This window comes from Histomonas meleagridis (genome assembly GCF_020186115.1).
Source record: "Histomonas meleagridis strain 2922-C6/04-10x chromosome Unknown contig_32, whole genome shotgun sequence".
Classification (NCBI taxonomy): domain Eukaryota; phylum Parabasalia; order Tritrichomonadida; family Dientamoebidae; genus Histomonas; species Histomonas meleagridis.
In genome coordinates this window covers 190,557-218,030 of record NW_027150863.1, presented here as the reverse complement: position 1 = coordinate 218,030, position 27,474 = coordinate 190,557, and the positions used below count along the sequence as shown (strand labels likewise).

Here is a 27,474-nt window from a genome sequence, read left to right as displayed (position 1 = left end):
AATATTTTTTTCAATCTTATTCCGCATATTAAATCAGAATTATTTTTAACATATTTTACGACAAAACAATCAGCAGGCGAAATATATCGAATTTTGAATTATATTTGTATATCAAGTTTAGATCCTAAGTCAATATATTTTATATTAAGTTTTACCTTTCAATTAATTCCAAATATTTTTCGGAATGAAAATGGAATCATTAATCTTTTACTTGATGAGAAAATCTTTGATAAAATCAACAAAATTTTAATGAATTTTACGGCCAAAGAAATCTTAGACATTTATGGATATTTATTACCATGTACAATTGATAGTGTTCAAATACCGATGAATCCAATTATTATTCGTGAACTATGTAAAATATATCAAAGTGTAAATAATGACATTAAGAATGGAATCATTAATTTTTTTGCATATCAAAACAATATCTTCTCGAATGAATTCTGTATTAATGATTCTCTTTTTTCATTAGAAAGTTGGTTTTGTAATTCGGTATGTGAAGACATTGAACTCTTTAAGAAATATTCGATTTTAATTATGAATTGTTATAAAGTTTTTCCTGATTCAATAACATCATCGATACATAAAATTGTTGATTATATATCGCCATTATTTAAAGAAAATGTACTTTATTCCGAAATATTTAAATGGATGAATGATTTCTTAGAGAAAAATGCTGTTTCTAATTTAGTGTTTGATGATGAATATTTCATTGAGAAAATTATAATTGAAAATCCTTTGGATAATGTTTATGAATGTACAAAAAAATTTGATTCTTTTCATGATCTTTTTAGTTTATTATTCTCTACTAAAAGAACTAAATGGCATAAAGCAAATAACCTTAAAAGGATAATAGAACTTATAATGTTAGATAATGAATTAAAAGATTTTTTTGTCGATTTAATACGTAATAATTATACTCCCGGAATGTTACGATATTTTTTTGATAATTTTTTGGATATCGAAATTCGAAATATATTTATGGAAACATTTTCTTTTAATTCATTTAAACGAATTCAAGACATAATAGTTTCTGATATTTTTTGTCCTATTGAGAAAAACATTGATAAAATTGAAGAATTTTATGAGCCTTTATTAACATTTATAGTTAAAGTTAATACACATTTTCATGATTATTTTTTCGATAAATGGGTTTTAGAATTACCTAAAGATTCGCCATTATTTTCATTATCAGGCGAAAAGATTAAAGAATTTGTCTTTCCTAAAAACCCATTTTTACCAATACAAATTCCTTCTTTATTATGTTTATGTGAACCTTTTCAAACGAAAGATCCATTAAATTTATATTTGATTAGTAATTATTCAATTCCGATATTATTAAAATTAGATTTACCACTTAATAAAATCCCTCCTTTACCTATAGCTATATCTCGATATTTAAGTCCTAAATATTTAGATATAATGACACAAAGTTATATCGATTGTGCTTTATTAGTGGATAAATTAGATACTGATGATAATTTTAATTTTTATGAGTTTTTGCCTGTTGGTATTCCTTCTTATATAATAATAAAGCAAAAATTAAATTCTTCTTTTTCATTCCAAGTAAAATTTATTCAACCTTTTGTTAATGAATATACATTTTTATATTTTAATAAAAAACAATTCATAATTTGGAAAGATCAAATAATCGTTGATGATAAATCTAAGAAAATACAATTTAATAAATGGATACAAATTATTTTAACTTGTGAAAAAGGTAAATTCTCGATTACAATTGATCATGAATTATTATATAGTTTTAATGTACCTGAACAAACTTTATTAGATATTGAATCATTTGGTAGTAAAAATCAATTACCTGAATTACCATTTTATATTGCTGAAACAATGAAAACTTTTAATTATAAAAATAATGAAATTGTAAACTCGGTAAATGTTGAATATTATACAAATGGAGTAATTTTAATTAAATATTTCTTTGTTACTTCGATTTATGAAGATTTTAATCAATTATCTATAGTATTTGCACGATTTGAAGAAGAAACAAATCCAACGAAATATGAAAAATTTATATTTTATATCTGTAAAATTATAAACTTTGTTAATGTTAAAAATATAGAAAAAGCAATTTCATATTTAATATATTTAATCAAACAAAAAATTTCTTATGTAAAAGTTACATGGATAAATAGTGTATTTGATTGTATTGTTAATATAAAGAATGTAAAGAAAAGATCTTCTTTATTTAAAAACTTCTTTTATGATGTAGAATTATGGTCTTCTATCGAACCAACGATTTTATATAATTTCATTAAGAATTTAAATTATACTTTATCTAAAAAAGCTGATTTAATACAATTCGAATATCTTTATAAAACTGGAATTATTCGATTTTTGTTTTATTTAGTCTCATTTTTTGATTATAAACCATTACTTGAATCTTTAGAATCATTTTTGTTTTTATTAATTTCTTATATAAAAAATTCACAAATATATTCATCATTAACAGAAATTGTTCATATGACAAATATGTGGACATTTTCTATCACTAAAAATAAAATTGGAAATTTGTTTTTGTCATTTAATAATGAATCTTCTGTACAAGATTTATTTACACGATTAATATTTGAATCCGAAAACATTGGAAATTTAACTTTATTAAACTTTGATTCTTTATTATATTTATCATTTGTTTTACCTAAAGAAACCGGTTTCAAATGTTTTATGCGAGTATTAAATTCTTATAATGATTCTAAATATTTATCAATTGTTTGTAATACATCTAAAAGATATTCTAATGTTGAAGAATTACATAATTTTGTGAATAAAAATATCGAAGATAAGAACAAATTAGAATTATTTATACCAATTTTATTAACAATTGATATTGCTTATTGGAATAATAGTGATTCGAGTTCATTTAAATTAAGAACTGATAGTGAAATCCTAAATCCGAAAATTCTTTTAAACCCAAATATATATCCATATTTCTTAGAGTTTTTACAAACAGAAAATGTACATTTACCAACTGTTTCTGTTGATCAAAATCTTTATAAATATATACCTATTAATTTTTCACAAAACATTTTCGGTGAAATTGAACTTGAATATCCAAAATTTATTAATAAACTTTCAGAATATTTATCGAATTATACAATACATCCACCTTATTCATCAGATTTCATACAATTTTTCGGAAGTTTCGTTACGAATATAATTTTTATGGCTATTAAAGACTCATCATTTATAAAGGATTTCTTATATACAATGATATCTCATGCAAATATATATTTACAAATTGCAGTATTTACTAAATGTTTTAATCGTTTTACTATTCATCGAATTTATGTTAAAGGTGTCGAAATATTTATTAATACATTATTAATTACATCGTTACAAAACTCGAAAATTATTCAAGATTTAAACTTATTTAAAAGTTTATTAAGTTGTGCAGAATCATATAAAATATTATATAAAGAATTCATGAATTTATTTATATTTATTTTGGATGAAATTACTAATGATGAAATTGATATATTAATCGATTATATGTTAAATAACTTTAAAACATCTAAAAAACCAAACACACAAAATTTACAATATTTAATATATCATTTCTTAAAGCGTAAAATTCCAACCGAATTTCCTAAATCACTTGAATTATATACATTATTTTTAACTACTATAAGAAATAAATGGTCATTTCGTAAAGTGGATATAAAAGAATTTTTAAATTTATCATATGAATCACAAATCAAAACTGTTGATTTTGGTGAATATTTAGTATATTTGGAATCACTTTTCACAGCTAATAAAAGAATTTATTCGATAAAATTAATTGATAAATTAAATCAATCATTAAAGACAATTCATTCAGAAGACAAATCAGAAGAATTCATTAAATTTTTATATTCACGTGCAGCATATAGTTCATATTTATGTGACACAATGTTAAATGATTTTTATAGTAATATGAATCAATATTTAATTATACAAGAATATCAAATTACAAAATTCCATCAAATACAATTAAAATGTAAATCACAAATTACGAAAGAATTAAAAACTAAATCATATAAAATTTCACCATTTGCTTTACCAAGTGTTTGTTCGACAATTATAATTCCTTCTCCTTTTAAGATTTATGCACCTAATGAAATACAACCTGAACCAGTAATAGTTAACTCAGCAAAATATTTCGGTATGTTACCTTCCAATCAATTTAAAGTTCCTTCCGAATTCCCAAAGTATATCTTCAAATATTCGACGTTATTTGATATGGATAACAAAAGTATAATTACTAAACTTTTTAACTTTAGATATCCAAATATAGAAAACCCTTTGAATTGTAAACTCGTTTATGCATTTTCAACTGTACATTGCGTTTTATTCAAGCAAAAAGATAAAAAAGATTTTTACTTGTTCTTAAACGCAAAATATGAAAATGATCAAATTAATTTACTCGATTTTCATTATGATACAAAAATTGCAATTTTCGAATCAATTCTTTTAAATGAATTTGGTAAATATTCATTGTTCTGTGGACATTTCATTGTTAAATTATCTAAAAAGAATTTCTTAATGGTCAAAAAACACATTTATAGCGCTATACCAACAGCGATCATTTTCTCCTCAATTACGCAGGGAACGTTTATTATCGTCTTCGAAGAAAATCCAGTTTTTGAATGCTTCTCTTCACCTTTGGCTCATGTCGACTTAAAGGAAAGCAAAGAAAGTTGGTTAAATTGTAGAATGTCGAATCTTGACTATATAAATGTGTTGAACTTTCATGCTAATAGATCTTTTACTGATCCATCAGCTTATCCAATCTCTCCTTGTGTTTTAAGAGATTTAACTGGAGATCATTTCGAACTTGGAAATAATATTAGGCCTTTAGATACACCTGTGGATATAGTGGGAGATAAAGATCCAAAACATGAGCAATTTAAAGCAAGGTTTAGAAATCAAAAATTTCATCATGCAGAAAACATATCAAATTCTATGAACGTTTCATTGACGTTTTGTAGATTCGAACCTTATTGTAGATTCCAATGGAAGGTTAATGATGGTTGGGATAAAGGTGAGCGAAACTTTTTCTCTTTTCCGAAATCAATAACTATTCGTCCAACAACACATTATGAATTAACTCCGGAATTCTTTTGTTTCCCTGAAATATTTTTAAATTTAAACAAGTTTGTGTTGCCTGGTGGTGATTCTTTTGATATTGTTATTCCAAAATGGTCACCAAATATATTTAGATTTATTGAACAACATAGACATGCATTAGAATCACTTGAAGTTAGAAGGAATATCCATAGTTGGTTTGATATTACCTTTGGTTATAAGTTAAGTGGCCCAGCAGCTGAAGAAGCTTTAAATGTGTTTAATCCATTGTCATATGTTTCAATGGATGCGACTGAGAGTGAAATATCTCAAAAGCATAAATGGGCTAAAGCATGTGGAACTGTTCCGTGTCAACTTTTTAATGAGCCACATAGTCCTTCTATTGAGCGCGGCAAATTTGATCCATTAAATTTTGTTTACACATTAAATTCAGATGTTTACACAGAGACCGTTAACATTCCGAAAGAAATTTTACAAAATTCAATTCATGAATCATTTTCACAACGAAAAGCGTTTTGTGTTGTAACATATGATAATTATAAGTCCACTATTTATAAAATAACTGAAGAAAGACAATTTGTTAGTCAAATTACGATGTTTCGTAATGAAGCCAAATTTTCATATATATCAGAGAAACAATTAATGTGCGTCACTGTTTGTACTAATGAAATCATAATATGGTCAATCTCTAATGGGTTCATCACGAATATAATTCCTATCAAAAAAGTTAACGCATTAAAAATTGACGAAGATATTAATTCGATGTTTATTGGAGTCGGAAAGAAAATGCTTCAATACACTTTAAATGGTTTCTTGGTTAGAGAAATAGAATTTGATGACGAAATTACTGCAATCACTTGTTTCGGTACCGGATTTTCGATATTCGATAAATATGCAATTGTTGGACATCGAAATGGAAAAATTAGAATTTGTTCAATTTGTTTCGATACTGGTGAATTCATGGTGATACAAGAAAAGAAATTGTCGCAATGCTCGATACAGAATATAAAGGTCGACATTAGCTTGTGCGAAGTCTCTGTTTATGATTGGGAATTTGTTCTCAAATAAGAAATTTTTTGTAATTTTTTTTTTTTCAAAATAAAATAGTTCGGAAATAATAATATTTTTTTTTCTTTTGATGAAAAATATCAATACTTCAGATGAAGTTTTTGAAAATGGAAATTTCCAAAATTTTGTGTTTTTTTCCCAGAATTATTATTGCAAAAAACGAATAATAACCGTAATTTGAACACAATATTGACTCAAACGACTGCAATTAAGTAGTGAAAAACGCGGGATGATGTAGTCAAAAAGTGGGAAAGTGTAAACAAAAATGCTTAGAACAGAACTTGGGAAAAATGAGGGTCAATAGCCAAAAAACACATTTCCTTTCAGTTAGAAAAGCATTCCAAATAGACGGTATCGAGCCTTGCCCTTCTGATGATCATGCTGTTCTGGTTTGGTCAGATAACATATACGATGGCGATTCAACATTTAAAATTCAACCATGGCAGGTAATAAACAGAGTTCCCATGATAAAAGTAATATGTCGTAAAGTTCCAATGGAGATTGTTCTGGATAATATCGCAAAATTTTATCCTAACGAATATAATTTTATACCAAAAACATTTTTACTTCCATCAAAACAAAAAAAATTTATTTCAGCTTTAACAAATACAGGGAAGACTTATATTGTTAAACCAAGTTTAGGTTCATTGGGAAATGGAATTAAAATATACAATTCACCAGAACAATATCAACCATCAAGAATTCGTGCTGTTGCACAAGAATACATTGAGTCATATTTAATTGACGATACCAAATTTGATCTCAGAGTATATGCATTAATCGCTTCTGTTAATCCTCTTCGAATATACGTTTACCATGATGGAATTGCACGATTTTGCACAGAAAAAGCAGGCAATGATTCTATTTTTTCACAACTTACAAATGTTGCCATCAATAAGAAAAAAGTTGCCGATGGGAAAGACATATCCGAAATATCTCGATTCATCTCAGATGTTTTTCAAATACTCAAAGATGATGGTATTGATACTGATAAACTTTGGGTTGAAATCGAAGATTGCATCGGTCTGACGATCATATCGTCGTTGAAATTCATCCTCAAAAGTGAAGTGGGAAATGACCTCACTCATTCAGAAATTCCGCGTTGTTTTCAAATTCTTGGCTTTGATATATTGTTAGACAAGAATGCAAAGCCTTATGTCTTAGAAGTGAATTATAGGCCATTATTAAATTATTATAGAGGCAAAGAGAAAAGACTTAAATCAAAAATGATTGCAGATGCAATTCTTCTTTCTGCACCATTTAGTTCATTACAAGAATTAATCGATTCAAGAATGTGGGGTTGGGATGAACAGAAATGGAAACAAGCAATTCACGAAAATAATATCATCAAAAATAGAATTAGAATAGAAAGAAAAGAATACGAAAAGAATACTCTGTATCATAAAGTTTGGCCATCTAAAAAGAAACATCGGAAAATTTGGAGTCAAATAATAAATAAAGTCATGGAAGAAAAGTTACCACGACTTCCTGGTATAACGAACAAATACAAAACTCTTATAGAATAAATATTAAATTTTGCGTAAATTTTTATTTCCGGCATTATTGATAATTATGTCATTCTCCTCCTTTCGGGGTGGCCCAATTTCTTCTGTTTGGTTTTGTGTTTGTCTGACCGATTATTGAGAGGTTATCGTCAGTGTAAAGTGCACAAAAAATTAAATGGTTTTCGCACGTTAAAAATATTCAATAGCAGGATGGCGAGCAGTTGTGATTTTATTTATAAAATTCTCATTGTTGGGGATTCATGCGTAGGGAAAAGTTGCCTTTTGCTCCAATTTTCAGATAAAACATTTAGTGAAGTATCTTTATTTTATAACTCCAGAATTATGTTTCAACAATTGGCGTTGATTTCAAAATTAGAACAATAGACTTAAATGATAGACAAATAAAACTTCAGATTTGGGATACAGCCGGGCAAGAAAGATTTCAATCAATAACAGCAAATTATTATCATGGATCTCATGCAATTGCTATAGTTTACGATATAACAAATAGAAAGTCATTTGAAAATATCAGGAAATGGCTTTCTGACGTAGATCGGCTGGCAAATCCTCTTGTATGTAAATTTATTATCGGAAACAAAGAAGATCTTAGTGATAAACGTGCTGTTTCTACTGAAGAAGGGCAAGAATTCGCAAACAAATTAGGTGTACCTTTTATGGAGACATCTGCAAAAACAGCATATAATGTACAAGAAATGTTTACAAGAATGACAGAAGCAATATATAATCGCCAAGGCAACCAAACAACAACCAGTGCACTTGAGATGAATCTTAACAATTTTGGAAGGGGTGAAACGATTGGAAATAATTGTCCTTGTTAATAAAAAATGGCCTTAATAGTTTATTCTGAATTATGACATGTTGTAATTTTTGTTGATTAAGTTAAAAATTAATAATTTCAAAATTTCAATTTCAATTATTTTTGGAAAAACCAGTGTTTATACATAAAACGATTCATCAGCTGGTAGCTCTTTCATTAAAGCTTCGCGTTGTTCGTCACTAAGTTTCTTTGGGAATTCAATTTCTATGTTCAAAATGAGATCGCCTCTTATTGATGTATCGAGATAATAAGGAAGACCAGCGCCTTTAACTCGCTTTTGACCTCCGTGCATTGCACCAGCTTCAATTTCGATGTTTATTTTTTCGCCATCGAAATTATCAAACTCAACTACAGAGCCCTTGATAGCATCAGCCAAGCTCACAGTGAGTGTAGAAATGACATCAACGCCATCACGGATGAACTTTTTATCAGGTTTTGTGTATGCAATAAATATAACATCAGATGCACCACGAGAATGTTCATCATCACCGAGTCCTTTGACATAAACACGATGGAATTCCATTGCACCTGGTGGAATTGCAACTTTATGTTTTACAATTTGTTCGATTAATGGATTCTTTCGGCATCTAACGCATGATTTTTGGCCACTAGGACATTCGCACTTGGATGTACGAATTACAGAAACAGTTCTTTCGCCACCTGTGAGAAAATCTTTGAGAGGAAATTGGATGGGATAAAATATGACTCCACCACTTCGAGCAAGTTCTTGTGGGAGACGAGCTAACAAGCGCTTAAGCTCTGCAATGGCAGCATCACATTGATAACCTAAAACTTCAAAATTTGTGATGTTGATGGCTGATTCTGGAAGATTGTCATAAAGAGCTCTTGATTCTGGATTACCAATTACTCCAAATGCAAACTCTATTGCTTTGTAGCTGTTTAATCTTTTCTTACTTGGATTTAATATTTTTGTTTTTTGTGAAATGTATCTCTTGAAAGATCGCATTATATCGCGTTGAGTAGAATCCTTTTTCAGCCCAATTAATTGGTAAAGATTATTCATCGCATATTCGGGAATATTTAATCTTTGGACAAAAGCTAGAAGAGAGATCAGAACCAACATTAGCTTCAACCAAATAAAGTGGGGTACCCCATTTATGTGTATTTTTGAGTTATTATTTGGTCGAATATTGGTAATAAGATGGCAACAAATAATAACTTTTTTGACTTTCCACAATTTGATTCTTTCCCAAAGAGTGAAAACTCAAATAGCAAAGGTGGATTTGAATTTCCTTCTTTTGAAGCATTTGGAAATAATTCAAAAGAAGAAATAAAATTCCCATCTTTTGATTCTCCAAAACAAGAAACAAAATTTCCATCATTTGACGAACCTAACAAAAGTAACAATTTCCCATCATTTGATTTAACTAATCAAGGAAGTTCTGATAATAAATTCCCATCATTTGACTTAACAAATCAAGAACATAGTAAAGAAAATTCATCTCTATCTAGTGACCATAAGTCAGAAAATAAGAGCAATAAATTTCCATCACTTGATGAGTTTAGACAGGAATTTAACTTTTCATCATTTGATGAACCACAAAAAGATAACAAATTTTCAAATGACACTTCAACGCAAGATACCAAATTTCCATCTTTTGATGAATTTAAGAATGAAAATACTTTTCCTTCGTTTGATATTAAACAGGAAAACACCAATGAAACTCAAGCAAAGAAAGATAACAAGTTCCCATCTGTTGACGAGTTTAGACAAGAGTTTCAATTCCCTTCATTTGATGAACCAAAGCAAGAAAACAAAATCCCATCAATGGATTTATCAAAGCAAGAAAATGCATTTCCTTCATTCGATAGTAATACTGAGAATATTGCAAATAAATTCCCATCAACTGACTCATCAAAACAAGAGAAAAGATTTCCATCACTCGATGAGTTTAGACAAGAATTCAATTTTTCATCATTTGATGATACTAAACAAGAACATAAAGAAAACAAATTTACATCAAATGATGCAACAAAACAAGAAAATACTTTTCCTTCATTCGATGATAATAAACAGGAAAATCTGAATAACAAATTCCCATCTATAGATTCATCAAGGCAAGAAAATGCATTTCTTTCATTCGATAGTAATACTGAAAATATTAATAATAAATTCCCATCAACTAATTCATCAAAACAAGGCAACAAGTTTCCGTCGCTTGATGAGTTTAGACAAGAATTCAACTTTTCATCATTTGATGATAATAAACAAGAAAATGTTAATGAAAAATTCCCATCAAATGATGCAACAAAACAAGAAAACAAATTTTCATCACTAGATCCAAAGCAAGAAAATACATTTCCTTCATTTGATGATAAACAAGAAGGCATTACTAATAAATTCCCATCAACTAATTCATCAAAACAAGAGAATAAGTTTCCGTCGTTTGATGAGTTTAGACAAGAATTCAACTTTTCATCATATGATGATAATAAACAAGAAAATAACGAAAAATTCCCATCAAATGATGCAACTAAACAAGAAAATACATTTCCTTCATTCGATGCATTTAATAACGAAAATAAAACTTCTGAAACAGAAATCGCACATCAACAAAACGAATTCCCATCAAATGATTCACCAAATCAAGAAAACAAAGAAAATGTATTTCCTTCATTTGATGCATTTAATAAAGATAATAATAATTCTGAAAAAGAAATCGCACATCAAGAAAACAAATTCCCATCATTTGATTCACCAAAGCAAGAAAACAAAGAAAATGTATTTCCTTCATTTGATACATTTAATAACGAAAATAATAACTCGGAAACAGACAAATCACATCAAGAAAACAAATCTTCATCAAATGACGCCGCACAACATGATAAAGAGAATACATTTCCTTCATTTGATAATATAAAGCAAGAGAACAAATTCCCATCTGTTGATTCATCGAAACAAGAGAACAAAACTCCATCACTTGACGATTTTAGACAAGAGTTTAACTTTTCGTCATTTGATGAGTCGCAAAAGAACAAATTGTTTGATGAAATTAAGAGCGATTCGATTGGCGAACTAAACAAAAATGAAAACGTAAATAACAATGAATTATTTTCATTTGATGAACCAAAACATGAAAACCAACAAAATGATTTTGCCACATTTGGAGAGTTTGATAATGATAATAAAGTATCTTCAATTGATGAGCACAATAAAAGTGAAAATAATTTTCCTTCATTAGATTCACCAAAACAAGAAATTAACGAAAACAGTTTTCCTTCATTTGATACATTTGGCAATGAAAATAAAACATCTGAAGTAGACACAGCACACAACGAAAACATTACTAATAAATTCCCATCAACAGACTCATCAAAACAAGAGAACAAGTTTCCGTCGCTTGATGAGTTTAGACAAGAATTCAACTTTTCATCATTTGATGATAATAAACAAGAAAATAACGAAAACAAATTCCCATCAGCTGATGCAACTAAACAAGAAAACACATTTCCTTCATTCGATGCATTTAATAACGAAAATAATAACTCGGAAGCAGACAAAACACATAAAGAAAACAAATTCCCATCAAATGATACAACAAAGCAAGACAACAAAGGCAATGCATTTCCATCATTTGATACATTTAATAGCGAAAATAAAACTTCTGAATCAGACAAGACACAGCAAAATAACGCATTTCCATCATTTGATGCGCCCACGCAAGGCAACGCATTTCCTTCATTCGGTGATTGGTCAGCTAACGTTAGTTTTCCTGCATTTGATTCCACGAATAACTTTTCGCCATTTGACGAAACAAAGAAATTCGATACTTCGTATGAAAGTTTTGTGGAATTGCTCAACAAATATAATGCGAATGATCCGTTTGATCAAATTGAGCTACAGTTTAAACTACCAAACGTTATAACATATGAATCCGCAATGAATTTATTGTTATCAAGCGGGAAATAATAAATATATTTTATTATAAATATGTTTTTATTAAAAATTGTCGTATAAAATCATTTACAAAAATATATAAATGGCCTTATATAATAAATGTCATTTTACTCCACTTAAATTTATAAGCATTTTATTAATAAAAAGAGCAAAATAAATGCTGATCAGCATATGTATCAATTAATTCATAATCTTATCGGAATTTTCTAGAAGGTTACGAAAAAAATCAAAACGGTTATGAAAACATTTAAAACGGTCGCATGAAGTTTTTAAACGGTTATAACTCTAGTTTTGAACATGGGAAAAGGAAAGAAAATCAATCCTGAACATGCAAAAATCATATATCAAGCATATCTTACAGGATAAGAAGGAAGGTCCCCATCAAAAGGTTATGCCAAAGAATTATACAAGAAGTTGGGATATGAATTAACGACATATTATAAAATTTCTGAGTTTTTCGAAAATGTTTTATCAAAATGAACCGCTGGATCATTATAATGGTCCATGCATTAATGATTGGACTGTATCTTTGGAGGTTCACAAGATTATCATCTCGTGGTGATCTGTGGCTAGCTATCAAGAGCTGAATACTTTTTCCATCATTTTCCAGGCACGCAAGGATCCTTGCCCTGAATGATAATACAAGTGCTTGTATGGTTACCATTGGAATCAAATTCCACCCTTATATTAAATGAATTTTTACATCTTCTAAGGTTTCGGGATGGCATCCATTCACATAGTGCTTTAAGGTTCCCCATCAGATTTCAATAGGGGAAAAATCACAGCTATTTGGAGGTCAATCATTAATCAATCGGCATGCACTATTTAAAAAATCTTACGTGTAGTGCGATGTGTGTGATGGGGAGCCATCTTGCCGCCAAACCCACTGCCGTTGCCCAAAAATTCGAACAAGTGTTGAAAATACTGAATAACTTTTCGAAATTTCTACATATTTTTTTGAATAGTCTGTTCCATCAATAAATAGGGAATCGCTTTTGTAATATACACCTACAGCACTGAAGACCATATGCCCTTTATAAAATTTTTCTTTTACTGCAACGATTTGGTCATTTATTTCACCAATCTTCCTCCAAACCCATTTCCCATCTGATTTTAAACAAAATCTGGACTCATCTAAAAAGATAATTTTTTAATACTGGAAATCGCTGCTGTTAAGAATATTATTTGCAAAATTTAATCTTTTTTTAATTTGTTCCTGATTTAAGTTTTTAGATACTTTACATTACTGGAATCCAATTGTATTGACGCGAAAACGGTATAATATAGTATTCAAAAAGTGATAAATTTCATTGACTGTGATAAACTTGTCAAATATTTATTTCTGATATTTACGAGTTTTCGATAGAACTTCATAAGAAATTAATTAAAGAAGGGGTTAATCCAAATGAAATTGCGAAAATAATTCGAAATGATGAAATTGAAAAACTTCAAGAAATATCATCACAAAGTGATTTTGATTTTAATCAAACAATTGAACCATCACTTTATGAAAGATGTACAATTATTAATCATTATAATGTTACATTAATTAATTATGCAGCATTTTTTGGATCAATTAAATGTTTTAAATATTTATTATTAAATGGTGCCAAAGTAAATAGCGCAGGTAAATATTCAGTTGCAGGCGGAAATGAAGAAATTATTTATTTATGTGAACAAAATCATTCAACATTTGAAGATGCATATGAAGCAGCAATTATGTTTCATCAAAACGATATTTTTAAATATATTTATGAAAACAAATTTGAAAAAATACAACCAAAAACAAAAAATAATATGATGATGTTAAGAAATAAAGTTAATGATTTGCAATGTTTTTGTATTAGTAAAGATAATTATGAAATTTTAAAATATTTTGAATAAAAAGGAATTTATATTAATGATAATATTATAAATGAATCAGCAAAAAATGGGAATTTATATCTCATTAAATATTTTCTACAAAATAATAAAATTCCAAAAGATATTTTGTGTTTTGCTTCATATTCAGGGAATATTAAACTTGTTGAATATATCCTTGAACAGAAAGGAACTGATGTTAATATTAAAGATATTTATTTGTTTTATTTATTTTTTAGTTTAATGATTTATAGGGAGTAAAAAAAGTGCGTTCGTCAGCCTTTTTTTCAATGAATAAAAAAGTAAAAGAAAATTTGTTCATTTATTATGCTATGTATTCACCTTGAGTTTCAATTGTAATTAAAAGTCTGTTTATTCATTCATTATATACGGCTCTGCAGGTGTCTTTAGGAATACTATACAGTAATGCCTCAATCTTTTTAAAAAGTTGATCTTCATCTTCAAACGACTCACCTTCGAGCATTTTTTTAGATATCCGAACAGAAAAAAGTCAGATGGTGCGAGATCTGGCGAAAATGGAGGTTGCGGAAGCCTTTTAATGCTTAATTCATTCAATTTTTCATGAACCAAATGAGGTCTGGCGTTATCCATATGCAAAAAATACTACTTAGTTAAAATTTTTTTTGCCAAATCTCCAAGTACAACTTTAGATAAAAATTCCGATAAAATTTTTGACTTATCGGAAGCATTGTCATTGATTTGATACCAGTTATAGACCATATAACAGATATCATTACTTTTTTGGAGACAATGATTTGTTTGGGTTTGTTTGGTTTTTGCACTCCAGATTCAATTCACATCGAGTTTCTCCCGTTTACAATATAAATCCAGGTTTCATCTAGTGTCAATATGTGCCTCAGTCTGTGGTCATTTGAACTATAAAGGAATTCAAATAATTACGAAGCAATGGTGGCTCTTTTGGCTTTAATTTCTGGAGTCGACTTATGTGGGATCCATTTGAAGTTATTTTTTTCATCCCTAAAATATTAATCATTATATTTTTCACTGTTTTTGGATCCGCACCTACATTCTTCGCAATTTTCTTCGTCGATGCATATGGATAACTTAATATGAAATTGGTTATTTTTTGATCTAAATCTGATCTTCTTGGTCTCCCTGTTTTTTTCGATTCGAAAATAAAGAAGGTATGTTCATTCATCTTTTTTGTTAATTTCTGAACTGTTCGAAGTGTAATAATAATATCACCATATACAGCATATAATCGTCTATATATGTCTTGATTTTCATTTGATTCTAACCAAAGGAAATGGACAACAGAACGTAATTCCTCAATTGGAACTGACATAAGAATGCTTAAACGTTCTCTTTCAGAGGGTATCCTGAAAAAAAGTTGTTTTACTTCATGCATCATATTTATTTGGAAATAAGTATTATAATGATAATATATTTATTATAGATTTTATCTATATAACTTGATTTTATAAATATCTAATATAAATCGAAAAAGGCCTGACGAACGGACTTTTTCCACCCCCTATATTATTTCAAAATAATATTTGGAAATTATTTAAATTATTTAAGACAGCACTTATGTATGCAGCCAAATATGGTTATAAAGAAATAGTTAAATTACTTCTTGAACAAGAAGGAATTGATATTAATGCTAAGGGTATTTATTTGTTTTATTTAATATTTAATTTAATAATTTAGTATTTCAAAATAATATTTGGAAATTATTTAAATTATTTAATACGGCAATTATGATTGCATCTGAAAATGGTCATATAGAAATAATTAAATTACTTCTTGAACAAGAAGGAATTGATATTAATGCTAAAGATATTTATTTGTTTTATTTAATATTTAATTTAATAATTTAGTATTTCAAAATAATATTTGGAAATTATTTAAATTATTTTTTACAGCACTTATGTATGCAACCAAATATGGCTATATAGAAATAGTTAAATTACTTCTTGAACAAGAAGGAATTGATATAAATTCCAAGGCTCTATAAAAATATTATTTCAAATTTATTTTAACAATTTGAAATTATAGAATAAAATTTGGAAATTATCCGATTTATTTTATACAGCACTTATGATAGCATCTGAACTTAACAAAATAGAAATCGCTAAATTACTTCTCGAACAAAAAGGTTTTGATATTAATGACCTTTCTCATGAGAAAGATGTTTAAATGTTTATTCATTTAAAGTATGAAAACAATAATAACGAATTTTTATATAAAAAAAATTACAAGAAGGATCATTGATTGACTCTGTCATATAAGGCTCATATGAAAATAAATTTAAATTGTCAAATGTATCGTGGAAATTAAATTTTAAATTTAATTTCATAAAAAATGAAATTTTATGTATTTGTAATGTTTTTATTATTTTAAATCTTTGCTTTAATTTATGCTGAATAAGGTAGGTTATACCAGATCTAAATCCATTTTTCAAACAAAAAAAAAATAATTTGTATTTCCGTAAAAGGAGTGTTATTTAAAAAAAAAATGAAATTTTTTATTCATTTTACCAAAACCCTGTGATTCATATAAAAATTTGTTCTCATGTTTTTCGATAATGAATGCCTAAATCAAAATTTTAGTCAATGTGAATACTAATACCTGTGATTTTTAAAGTTCTTAAATTCAAGATATAAGTATTTTAAAGTTGTTGAATTATGTGTTGCTGCAGCACTAGTTCACTATTCACTCAATCCTATATGATCACGTGACGAAGCATTATCTGAAAACGACCTTCAGCAGATAAAGCATAACACGGCCTTGAAATTGACTTACTTGCGATTACATTTTTATGTTTATTGCCAGATATTTATATCTTATTTGTTATGTTTTGTTGTTCAAAAAGAAGAAGAAAAGATAAAAACAACTTACATTCTGACTAAACGTTTTGGATATCATATATCACTTATTCAATTTCAACCGTGTAGTTGGATAATTATTTGTTTTGATCAAAGCGTAGTAAATTTTCATGTCACATGTCACTCAGCTTGCTGTGTAGGAAAAAATAATGGAAAGAATACTTTCTCAGGATGGATTTCGTGCAACAGTTCGATGGAGGGGAGTTTTAAAAGACGCCCATGGCAATGAAATTAAATATATAGGTGTCGAGTGGGATGAACAATCACGTGGAAAACATAATGGAGAATACAAAGGAAAAAAATTATTCGATGTTAAAATCCCAAACAGTGGGTCCTTTCTTCGGGAAGGAACGGTTAAAGAAGGTATAAAATTATCAGATGTTATTTCAGATTATTCTTGTTCAGGTGGATTTCTTTCTCTTGACAATAGTCTTCTTGCATCACTTGGAAACATTAGCGAACTTCCTCCATCCGTAAAAGTAGTAAATGTTTCAAACACTTTGGTTGCAACATCTCAATTTATTTGGGATATTTTAGACATATCCCCAAACATTGAATGTCTTATTATGGGCAAAATATTTTTTGTTGAATTTCCTCCTCCTACAAAGCAATATAACCTCAAAGAAATTATTTTAAATAATACAAATATCACAGAAAATCAAATCAAAATAATATTATCAGCATTTCCACATCTTACTACAATCGATGTCTCTTTTTGTACGCCATTTTCCCTTATGATTTTTAAAGAATACACAAATTTGCATAAGATTCATCTTGATGGACTTCAAATAAATGACTTCAAATTAGTCTCTGAAGCTATTGGAAAACTTCCAAATCTGGAATGTCTCTCTCTTTGCAATAACGAAATTAAAATTATTGAATATATTCCAGAAACATTTTTAGAATTGAAAACTCTTCTTCTTAAATCCAACTCTATACTTGATTTGTTTTCATTGGATGGGCTTTTGCAGATGCCAAAATTAGAAGATCTACAAATTCAGAGAAATCCCATTCAAGATTCAATTGGGGAAATAGAAACTCGTCTTTTGTGTGTAGCTCGTTTCCCATGTCTTAAAAAACTTAATGGTAGTCCGATTACACCATCTGAAATTCAACAAAGCGAAATCCAATATTTGGAATATTTTTCCAAAGATGTAGTGAAAAATGGCCCACAAAGGCATCCTAGATGGAATGAACTCTGTCAGAAATACGGAGCTCCACAAGTTGAACAGGAAAAAGTTGTACAAAAGAAGCGAGCGGCCGTTAAATTTGTTTTTAACGGTCGCACTATTGAAAAAACCGTTCCGCTATCGATGAAAATTGGAACATTAAATTCACATGTAACACGAATGTTTAAAATACAAGGCACAGAAATTGAGCTTGCAATCCAGACTGGGAACTATAAAACATCATTGTTATACCCAGAACAAACACTTCTTGAGGTTGGTTGTAATGATGGAAGTATCATCTTTGCTGCAAAAGCTGGAGATATGGAGTTAAATGAAGATTTGCAAGCGAAGTCATTTAAAATTAGATCAATTTCTCAACAAATAGAAAAGAGTGATATTTAACTAAATAAAAAATTCTATTGTGTAGTTGTTGTGGAAAGTTGGTTGAGAATTGTATCCGCGCGTTTGGAAATGTTGGAAATGCGTGAACGGGCATTCTCAAGACGATCGCAAAGAGAATTAATTCTGTCTATTACATCTTTAAGGTCTGATGGAGGAAGATTATTAAGGACTTTCTCAAAGGCAATTGTTAGATCTTCAAGTTTGGAATCAATTTCTTTTTGTTGTACTTTAACTTCTTTGATTTTTTTCGATGTCGTCTCTTCAAGAGGTTTCATTAATTCGATCATTTTTGCTTGTAGTTTTACCTGGTCTTTGTTCATTTTTTGGTTAATTGTGACCGTTTACTGAAACGTTAATTAATGTGCGTAGAATCCAATTCATTACCGAAGTCTTACTTGTTCGAACTTGAATATTTTTATCATTTTAAATAGTTCCCAATTTAGCTCGCATAGAAATGAAAATATAAATCATTTTAAGTTGGTAACCAATGTTTATTATGTAAAATTCCAATAAATAAAACCTGATTCCTCTTTACCCATTATTAAAGAGGTACCACAAGCAGCCCTTCTAACAGTCTTATTTTTATCAGATGAAGATGAAGACGAAGATGAAAGTTCATTATATTCTTTTCTCTCCAATTTCTTAAGGCACCCCGAAACTAATCCACAAAAAACGAATATGACGAATATTCCACCCAAAGTACAGAAGGATATAATCGTTGAAGATGATGTTCCTGATGAAGATGAAGATGATTTATCCTCAGAAGTATCTATTGAAGTTTCATATGAAACCGATTCTGTGTATAGATCATTACAATCATGACCATATACAATACTCAAATCACCAAATGATGTACCAGTATATTCAGCTGGAACAATAACTTTTGCATAAACAAAGCATAAAGCGGATGATTCAAATGATGGTTCATTTGTTCCATTAAAATGTATACATTTAATCGCTTTACATGCGTGAAATGCCATATATCCAATGTAACTTACCTTTCCAGGTATATAAATTTCTTCTAAAGCATAACATTCCATAAATCCGAATTTCCCAATTTGTTGTACTTTTTCTGGAATTCTAATTGTTTTTAATGCGGCACAATTCATAAATGTATAGCCTGGAATTTGTGTAATATTTGCAGATAAATAAACATTTTGTAAAGAACGACAATATTTCATTACACTATCTCCAAACTCTATAACTGAATCAGGAATATTTATTGTGACTAGAGAATTGCAAATATAAAATACATATGAATCAATTTTTATGACTGTATTCGGTATTGTAACATTGGTAAGTGAATGACATTCATAAAATACATAAGATTCAATTGCAGCTGTTCCTTCTTGTAATACAACTGTTTCAAGTGAATCATCTTCAGAAAATGCATAACTGGATATGGTAAAAATAGAACCTGGAACTGTTATATTTTTTAGTGAAATACATTGTCTAAATGTTGATGATGGAAGTGATAAAAAGTTATCTGGAAGAGAAACATCAGTTAATTTTTTGCATCCTTCAAAAACAGAATTTTCTAATGTTGGGATTTTCGATAAAATTGTTAATTTAGATATTAAACTATATGCAAATGCTTGTTTATAAATTCCAGTGACTGATGTTGGAATTGTTAATTCTTGAATTCCCGTTTCTTGAAATGCACTTTGACCAATTGTAACAAGTGAATTTGGCAAATAAATACTTGTAAGTTGCTTAAGTTTTTTGAATGCATAATATCCAATTCTTTCAATGTTTTCATTCATTTGTACATTTTCTACACTAATGCATTCCGCAAAAGCTTCTTCATAAATATCTTTAACATTTTTGCCGATGATAACACTTTGAAGGAGTTGGCAGTATTTAAATGCCATTACTCCAATATATGTAACTGAATCTGGAATTATGATTTTTTGTAAACTTAAGCAATTATAAAATAAACCTTGTGGAATACATTGAATGTTTTCACTAAGTGTAATGGTTTTTAAATTTTTGCACCCTGAAAAAATATCAGTTCCAATGTTTGTAAGTGAATTAGGTAAAGTAATAGATGATAATTTAAGACAGCAAGTGAAAGCATATTTATCTATATTAGTTAATCCATTACCAAAATTGATTGTTCGAAGATTATTGCAATAAGCAAAAGCATATGAACCAATTGCCTTAAGAGAATTTGGTAAATTGAGGGTGTCAATAAAAACTGAACGAAAAGCAGATTCACAAATTTCAGTGAGATTCTCTCCAAAAGTAATATATGATAGTAACTGGCATTCCTTAAATGCTTCAAATCCAATTTTGTTGAGAGAATTACCAATTGTTACTATTTCTAATTTCGGCCATTTATAAAAACAGCACTGTTCCAAGATATAAACACCTTTTCCAATTATAATATGTTGGACTTCCGAATAAATATCTGTGTAATCTTTTTGATATACAATTGGTTTATCATAAATATCAAGTGTTTTCTGTGCTAGATTAGATTTGAGAGATAAATCACAGATGACATGACTTAAAAGAAAAGCCACAACAATCATTTGAACAAATCAAATCGACAAACACTTTAATCAATTCAAAAAGTTTGTGGGCAAAAATCTTCGGCTATCAAAAAAAATATTTGAATATGTACGATACCAAGTGGGCATTTTCATCCATATGATATCTTTTCCATTAATCATGGTGAATATCAATCATGAATATAAGAAGTGCGTTACATTATTCAATGGATACATTATATTTTGATTTTCTCAGTTAATACAACAGAAAATCAAATTTAATGTGATGCATTATAAAACATATTATTTCGAAATGTTATTTGAAATATATTAGTACATTCAACACCCTAAAATAATTTATTAAACTGTTATATTCACTACTCTAATTTGTAATTGTTCAACATTAAATCTACACATGCATTAGCAAAATATTAATATCAATTATACAAAAAAAGCAAATAAATATTCAAAATAACTAAAGAATATTATTGCTGTTGTACATATATCTCTGACTCAGCATAATTTTTTAATGATTGTGTTCCAGCGGTTATAGTTTTAAAGTTGAGAATAATAACCAACACAAATCAAATCCGCATTTCGCTTTGAAAATGTTGAACCACCGTTCAATTTTGACAGAAAAAAATACATTTTGACAAAAAAAATTCATTGAATAAACCAAAGAAAAATGGTTATTTCTGCCATCAAATATCGTTCATCTTGCACTTTTAGTCCAACAAAATGAGCAATTACAGCATCGAAGAAATAATATCAATGATAACTGCAATCAGAAGTGAAAACGCAAATGAAAGGTTACATTCACTTGCAAATTTGCATGTAATAGCACGAGTTCTTGGCCCAAAACGTACAATTAATGAACTTATTCCATATACAATGGAAACAACAGACCACGATGAAACAGCTTTAAAAATGATTGCAAAAGAACTTGCTATAATGCTTGATGTAGTAGGCGGTCCTAGTAATGTTCAAACATTAATTGATGCCTTAAAATTAATTTGTGAAAATGAGGACTTCGATGTAAGGAATGCCGCTACTGATTCAGTTGTTCAAATAGGAAAATTACTAACAGAAAGCGACTTCAATACAAAATTTCCATCATTTTTTAGAAAATTAATTAAAGACAAATGGTATCCATTACGCTGCTCAGGCGTAATGATTATTTGTCAGTTATATAATAAGATTTCGCAGGAAAGCAAGCAAAAATTTAATAAATATCTCCAAAGAATTTGTACAGATGAAAATGTTATAGTGCGGCGCACATTCTGTCAATACATTTCATACCTTATTCAAAATCAATGTCCATTTGAAATCATTTCCAAGATTCTCACAGCTCTTTCCAAAGATAAAGCGCCAGCAGTAACAATCGAAATACCTCCAATTCTTACATTTCTACCATCTAATGAAACTCAACTCAAAATTGACATATCTAAAGCAATAATGCAGACGAAAATATGGCAAGCAAAATCTGTTCTTGTTTCTCACATTGATTCTATTTTTAAAGGAAACGCGCCCAAGAGCTTCATAAAAGATATTATTCAGCAATCTTCAGTCGAAAAGCTTAGTGCAATCAGAGCATCAACAGCGCTTCAAATTCCGTACGTTTATTCAATTCAATGTTTCAATTCAGACGGTTTTAAACGGTTAATTAACGGTCTTGCTAATGACATTGATTTTAATGTGAGGAAATCAATAGCAGAGTCAATTGGCCGTATTAAAAATGGTCCTGATGATTTAATCAATTCAACTTTGGCTGCTCTTCTTGGTGATAAAGATCTTATTGTTAAAATGGCTGCATTGAAAACAGTATCACATACAGGTAAAGCCATTAAACCAGCTGCAAAGAATCTTACTAACTTGATCAAGCTTAGCGATTGGAGAGTTAAGAAAGGTATCGCTTTATTACTTCCAGAAGTTGCAAAAACAACAAAAGAAACCAAATTTAACAGAAAATTCCTTCCAATTGTGAAATCCTTATTAAAGGATGATGCAAGTGAAGTCCGGAATTCAACAGTGAAAGGTCTCTCTGAACTAACAGCACATTTTGGAGGAAAATGGATAAAAGCAAATGTTATCCCCATGATTTCACATTTGTTTGCAAAACATGATTATTTGTTAAGGGAAACAGCTATTATCGCAATAGTGGAACTGAATCTATGTGATAGAATGAACGATATATTAAAAAAAGCTGCAAAAGATCCAGTGCCAAATGTAAGGTTAGTTCTAGCTCGAACTGTTCCAAGCGGATCAAATATTTTAGAGCAATTGAAAGCGGATGAAGACCCAGACGTTGTTTATTTTGCCACACATAAGTAAATATATTTCTATGGTTTTTAATCGTAATGTTTTCAAATTATTCTATGAGATCATTTAAAATGAAAGCAGGATCCCAAACACTTAGAACTGCCACTGGAATACAAATAAATGATAATGGAGCAAGTGTATTAAATGGATTTTCTATGGGATGGTTTTTTGTCCGACTTTTAACAACTATTACAGTATCGCAAATTAATGATTTAAAAACCAATCATGGAATTGAATTTAAAACAAATGAAATGATACAGTTTGGATGGTATAAAAAATTTTTATCAGAAGAACAAGTTTCATACATGAATTCAATGGGTATTTTTCATCTTTTTTATGTAAAAGAATATAAAAAATGCAACTTTGATGAATTAAAAGACGAAAAAGAATTGCTTGTTTATGCGGTTGAAGGATGGAAACCTAAAAAAGGAAGTTTTAGGAATTACTTTTCACCAAATATGTTTATTGTAGAAGGTGCAAGCGCTGAGGAAATTTACGAAGACCCACTTGTCGAAGAAATTAGCAAAGTTCCTAAGGTTTCTTTAGATTTGTAATTAAAAAATTAAAATAACAATAAATTTTATTTTCAAAAGCTTATTAATATTTTAAAGGATCCAATATGTCTGGATCGTCCTTTCCAGCCTGGAGCAACTTTGTTTCTATTCTACGATTTGTTTCTAATGTTCTGCATATTGTTAAATCAATTTGTTGTTTTTCGCTTATGGTCAAATGACGAAACTTCGGATCGAAATCAGTGTCTTTGAATGCCTTTAAAGTTACCCAATCTATTAATTCATCGAGATTTGACTGTTCGTTTCCCATTTTTTTGTAGCTAAAGCTAAACGGTCTCGACGGTTACCACATCATTTAAATTTGATGTACAAACAAATTTCGATATTTTAATGTTAAAAAACATTCAAAGAATTAATGTAAATGTCAACCAAATATATTTAACAAGAAGGACGCCAGGTAACATTGAATTTCTTGTAAGTTATGGTGATTCACAACTATTTTCTTATTGGATTCCAGTTGCTTTTTTATTAAATTTTCCCAATTTTCTAAATTGTCTTAAAAAGTTTAACGAAGAAAATAGTTTTAAAAATAGTTTTTCATTTGAAATCATCTCACATCAAATCAATGTCAATGGATCAAGAGAATATCTTTATAAACTTGAAAGTAACAACAAAACGACATTTTTCTGGGAGAAAGATCCATTAAAATTTCCAAATGTTTTACTAGAAAAATATCAAAGAAGGCCTATGATAGATAATACGAAGTCACAAATCATAAAAACATTTCAAATCTTCTGTCAAAATTATAAAAATAATAATTATGAAGAACAAAATGAAGTAATACAATTTCTAATTAAATCTTTTGTAAATGAACATGGATCAATTTTAGCAGATGAAAAAAAATCAGAAACACGAAATGACTTAATACAATTTTTAAATCATCTTAATAAAGAAAATGATTTTCATGGTCCATTTATAGTAATTGTTCATTCAGATAAAGAAATATATAAATGGAAAAACAAAATTGAAAAAACTTCTGATTTAATATGTATAAATTATTCGGGTTCAGATGAAATTCGATCATTAATTAGGAACCAACAATTTCCTTATAAAGATGATATAAACGGAGAAATTCTTAATGATAAAATTAGTTTTAATGTTTTATTAATTTCATATGAAACTTTATTAACTGATATTAATGAATTACAAAATATTATTTGGGAAATAATTGTAATTGATAATTTATATACAATTAAAAATTATAATTTAAAATTTTATCAATCAATTCGTCAATTAGATCCATTACATATTGTAATATTAAATTCAAAACTTCAACAAAATAATTTATCAAATTTTTATTTACAATTAAATTTAATAGAAAAACAATTTAATGATATAAAAATATTTCCCGATGATGATATACGAAATGTGAATACAAATATTATTGATAAAATTAATCATTTAATAAATCCACATGTATTAAAGAGAACAATTAATTATAATAATGAAAATAATAACAAGAAAATTATCTTTTTGAGCTTAACGAAATATCAAAAAGAATTATTACGTTTAGTTAAACTAAATGAACTTTGGAGAATTACCAAAACAAATTTAAATAATTTTAGCAAAAATGAATTCGAAAATTTAATTTGTTGTCATCCGATTTTAATTAATGGAATTAAAGAATATTATTTATCACATTCTGCTTCGTATGATCATCAATTACTTGTTGACTATTCATCCAAATATTTGTTCATTGATAGAATTTTACCATTTTTTAGAAAGAATTGTCAATCAGTAATATTATTAACTCATATCGAAAGTAATTTAAATTTATTAGAACAATATTGTAATGTAATGTTTTATACTTATGTGAAATATTCGGATAATATGACTGAAATTGAGAAAAATAATGCAATTAAAGACTTTTGTGATAAAGGAAATGATATATTTATATTAATTATATATACTAAGAAAATGAAATTTAATATTACAAAAGGAAATTTAGTTATTTTAATTGATTCGAATTATTCATCAAATGAAATGGAAAAAATTGAAAATATGTTTAAACATAATATTAATATATTACAATTAATAACTTATGGTACTATTGAACATGAAACATTTTGTACCGAAAGACGAAAGAATAAATTATTTAATCAACTTTTAAACAAAAACGAGAATTATCAAAACATTGAAATTAATGACAATAATATATATACAATATTTAATACATTTCATTTAGAAGATACTTCTGATTATTTTGGTGCCGAAGTAACAATTGCAGAGAAACATACAATTCTTAAAATTAAAGAACCACCAGAATTGATATATAATGAAAGTATTAAATTTGATTCATATGAAAATATCATCAAAAAGTCATCAACTGCAATTGATTATTTAATTACTTTTACAAAAGATGAAATATCTTTTGATGAAATTGATTTATCATTTCGGAAAAGTGATAAAGAATTTCTTCTTCGATATCCAATACCTCGACAAAATGTAACAAAAGAAAATAAAATAGAAATTAGCATCGAAAATGCGAAATTCATTATAGAAGAACTCGAATATTTTGGTTATGGACAATGGGAAAGAATTTCCAAAGAAACAAATAATTTATATTCAATTGAACAAATCAAAAACTTTTGTTTATTTGTAATACTTCTTTACTTCCGTTCATGTAATCCATCGAAAGTATTTTGTTATCCGATACTATTACAAAGACTTATATACGACTACAAATTGAAATTAGATTGTTCACAAGTGTTATGTCAGTCACAAATGGAATGGTATAATATATTTGAAGACAAATTTCTCGTCAAAGATTACTATTTAATATGTAGAGAAATCCCATGTTATATATATAATACATGTGAACATTTCTTGTCAAATCTTGAAAGAAATTTACTTGTCACAGAATGGAACAAAAACTTTAAAGCAAAAGATTTCCCATTTCATCTTTTACCTCCATATTTAGGATATAAACATGAGAAAGATCAACGAATATTTAATATGTTACTAACAAAGAAATCTTTAGATAAAAATGAAAAGCGAATTACACAAATATGTGAAATAATGAAAGGAATGTTATTGGATGTAATTGGATTCCATAGGAAGACATTTCATTTTTGGACAACATATGAAGTTAATACCATTCTAAATATGTTTCATTCGTATGGTAATAATTTGGTAATGTTAAATCGAAAGGAGTTACACTTTAAGTCAGCATTACTCAGTAAGAACTCATTCGAAGTAGAGACATTTGTAATGAACATTTCACAACTTTTGTCACATTACAAACCAAATTCTAAAGAATACTTCGAAATACCAAATGAAATAACACATGTTAATGATGCGCCATTACCAATACGATTTACAATGAAAATAGAAAATAAAATGATAAACGAAATATACAAAGGGATACTAATGTCG

The 27,474-nt window shown here is 28.2% G+C and overlaps 8 protein-coding genes across 8 annotated transcripts; 5 read left to right on the top strand and 3 right to left on the bottom strand.

Annotated features, from left to right (window-relative positions):
- Nucleotides 1-4,965: 4,965 nt before the first annotated feature.
- On the top strand, nucleotides 4,966-6,156 carry GO595_005113 (Beige/BEACH domain containing protein; the record flags this gene model as incomplete). The annotated part of the gene is made up of 1 exon (XM_067918320.1): nucleotides 4,966-6,156. One exon carries the CDS (start codon nucleotides 4,966-4,968, stop codon nucleotides 6,154-6,156), a length of 1,191 nt encoding a protein of 396 aa, XP_067774663.1.
- Nucleotides 6,157-6,446: 290 nt separating this feature from the next.
- Nucleotides 6,447-7,682, top strand: GO595_005112 (Tubulin-tyrosine ligase family protein; the record flags this gene model as incomplete). The annotated part of the gene is made up of 1 exon (XM_067918319.1): nucleotides 6,447-7,682. One exon carries the CDS (start codon nucleotides 6,447-6,449, stop codon nucleotides 7,680-7,682), a length of 1,236 nt encoding a protein of 411 aa, XP_067774662.1.
- Nucleotides 7,683-8,617: 935 nt separating this feature from the next.
- Nucleotides 8,618-9,583, bottom strand: GO595_005111 (DnaJ domain containing protein; the record flags this gene model as incomplete). Its single annotated transcript, XM_067918318.1, has 1 exon — nucleotides 8,618-9,583. One exon carries the CDS (start codon nucleotides 9,581-9,583, stop codon nucleotides 8,618-8,620), a length of 966 nt encoding a protein of 321 aa, XP_067774661.1.
- A 78-nt stretch (nucleotides 9,584-9,661) lies between these two features.
- Nucleotides 9,662-12,430, top strand: GO595_005110 (uncharacterized protein; the record flags this gene model as incomplete). The annotated part of the gene is made up of 1 exon (XM_067918317.1): nucleotides 9,662-12,430. The coding sequence occupies one exon, from the start codon at nucleotides 9,662-9,664 to the stop codon at nucleotides 12,428-12,430; it is 2,769 nt and encodes a 922-aa protein (XP_067774660.1).
- A 5,689-nt stretch (nucleotides 12,431-18,119) lies between these two features.
- Nucleotides 18,120-18,719, top strand: GO595_005109 (tubulin-specific chaperone E; the record flags this gene model as incomplete). The annotated part of the gene is made up of 1 exon (XM_067918316.1): nucleotides 18,120-18,719. The coding sequence occupies one exon, from the start codon at nucleotides 18,120-18,122 to the stop codon at nucleotides 18,717-18,719; it is 600 nt and encodes a 199-aa protein (XP_067774659.1).
- A 14-nt stretch (nucleotides 18,720-18,733) lies between these two features.
- On the bottom strand, nucleotides 18,734-19,039 carry GO595_005108 (uncharacterized protein; the record flags this gene model as incomplete). The annotated part of the gene is made up of 1 exon (XM_067918315.1): nucleotides 18,734-19,039. The coding sequence occupies one exon, from the start codon at nucleotides 19,037-19,039 to the stop codon at nucleotides 18,734-18,736; it is 306 nt and encodes a 101-aa protein (XP_067774658.1).
- Nucleotides 19,040-19,213: 174 nt separating this feature from the next.
- On the bottom strand, nucleotides 19,214-20,590 carry GO595_005107 (leucine-rich repeat domain-containing protein; the record flags this gene model as incomplete). Its single annotated transcript, XM_067918314.1, has 1 exon — nucleotides 19,214-20,590. One exon carries the CDS (start codon nucleotides 20,588-20,590, stop codon nucleotides 19,214-19,216), a length of 1,377 nt encoding a protein of 458 aa, XP_067774657.1.
- Nucleotides 20,591-21,946: 1,356 nt separating this feature from the next.
- On the top strand, nucleotides 21,947-23,539 carry GO595_005106 (ARM repeat-containing protein; the record flags this gene model as incomplete). Its single annotated transcript, XM_067918313.1, has 1 exon — nucleotides 21,947-23,539. The coding sequence occupies one exon, from the start codon at nucleotides 21,947-21,949 to the stop codon at nucleotides 23,537-23,539; it is 1,593 nt and encodes a 530-aa protein (XP_067774656.1).
- Between the last annotated feature and the right edge of the window lie 3,935 nt (nucleotides 23,540-27,474).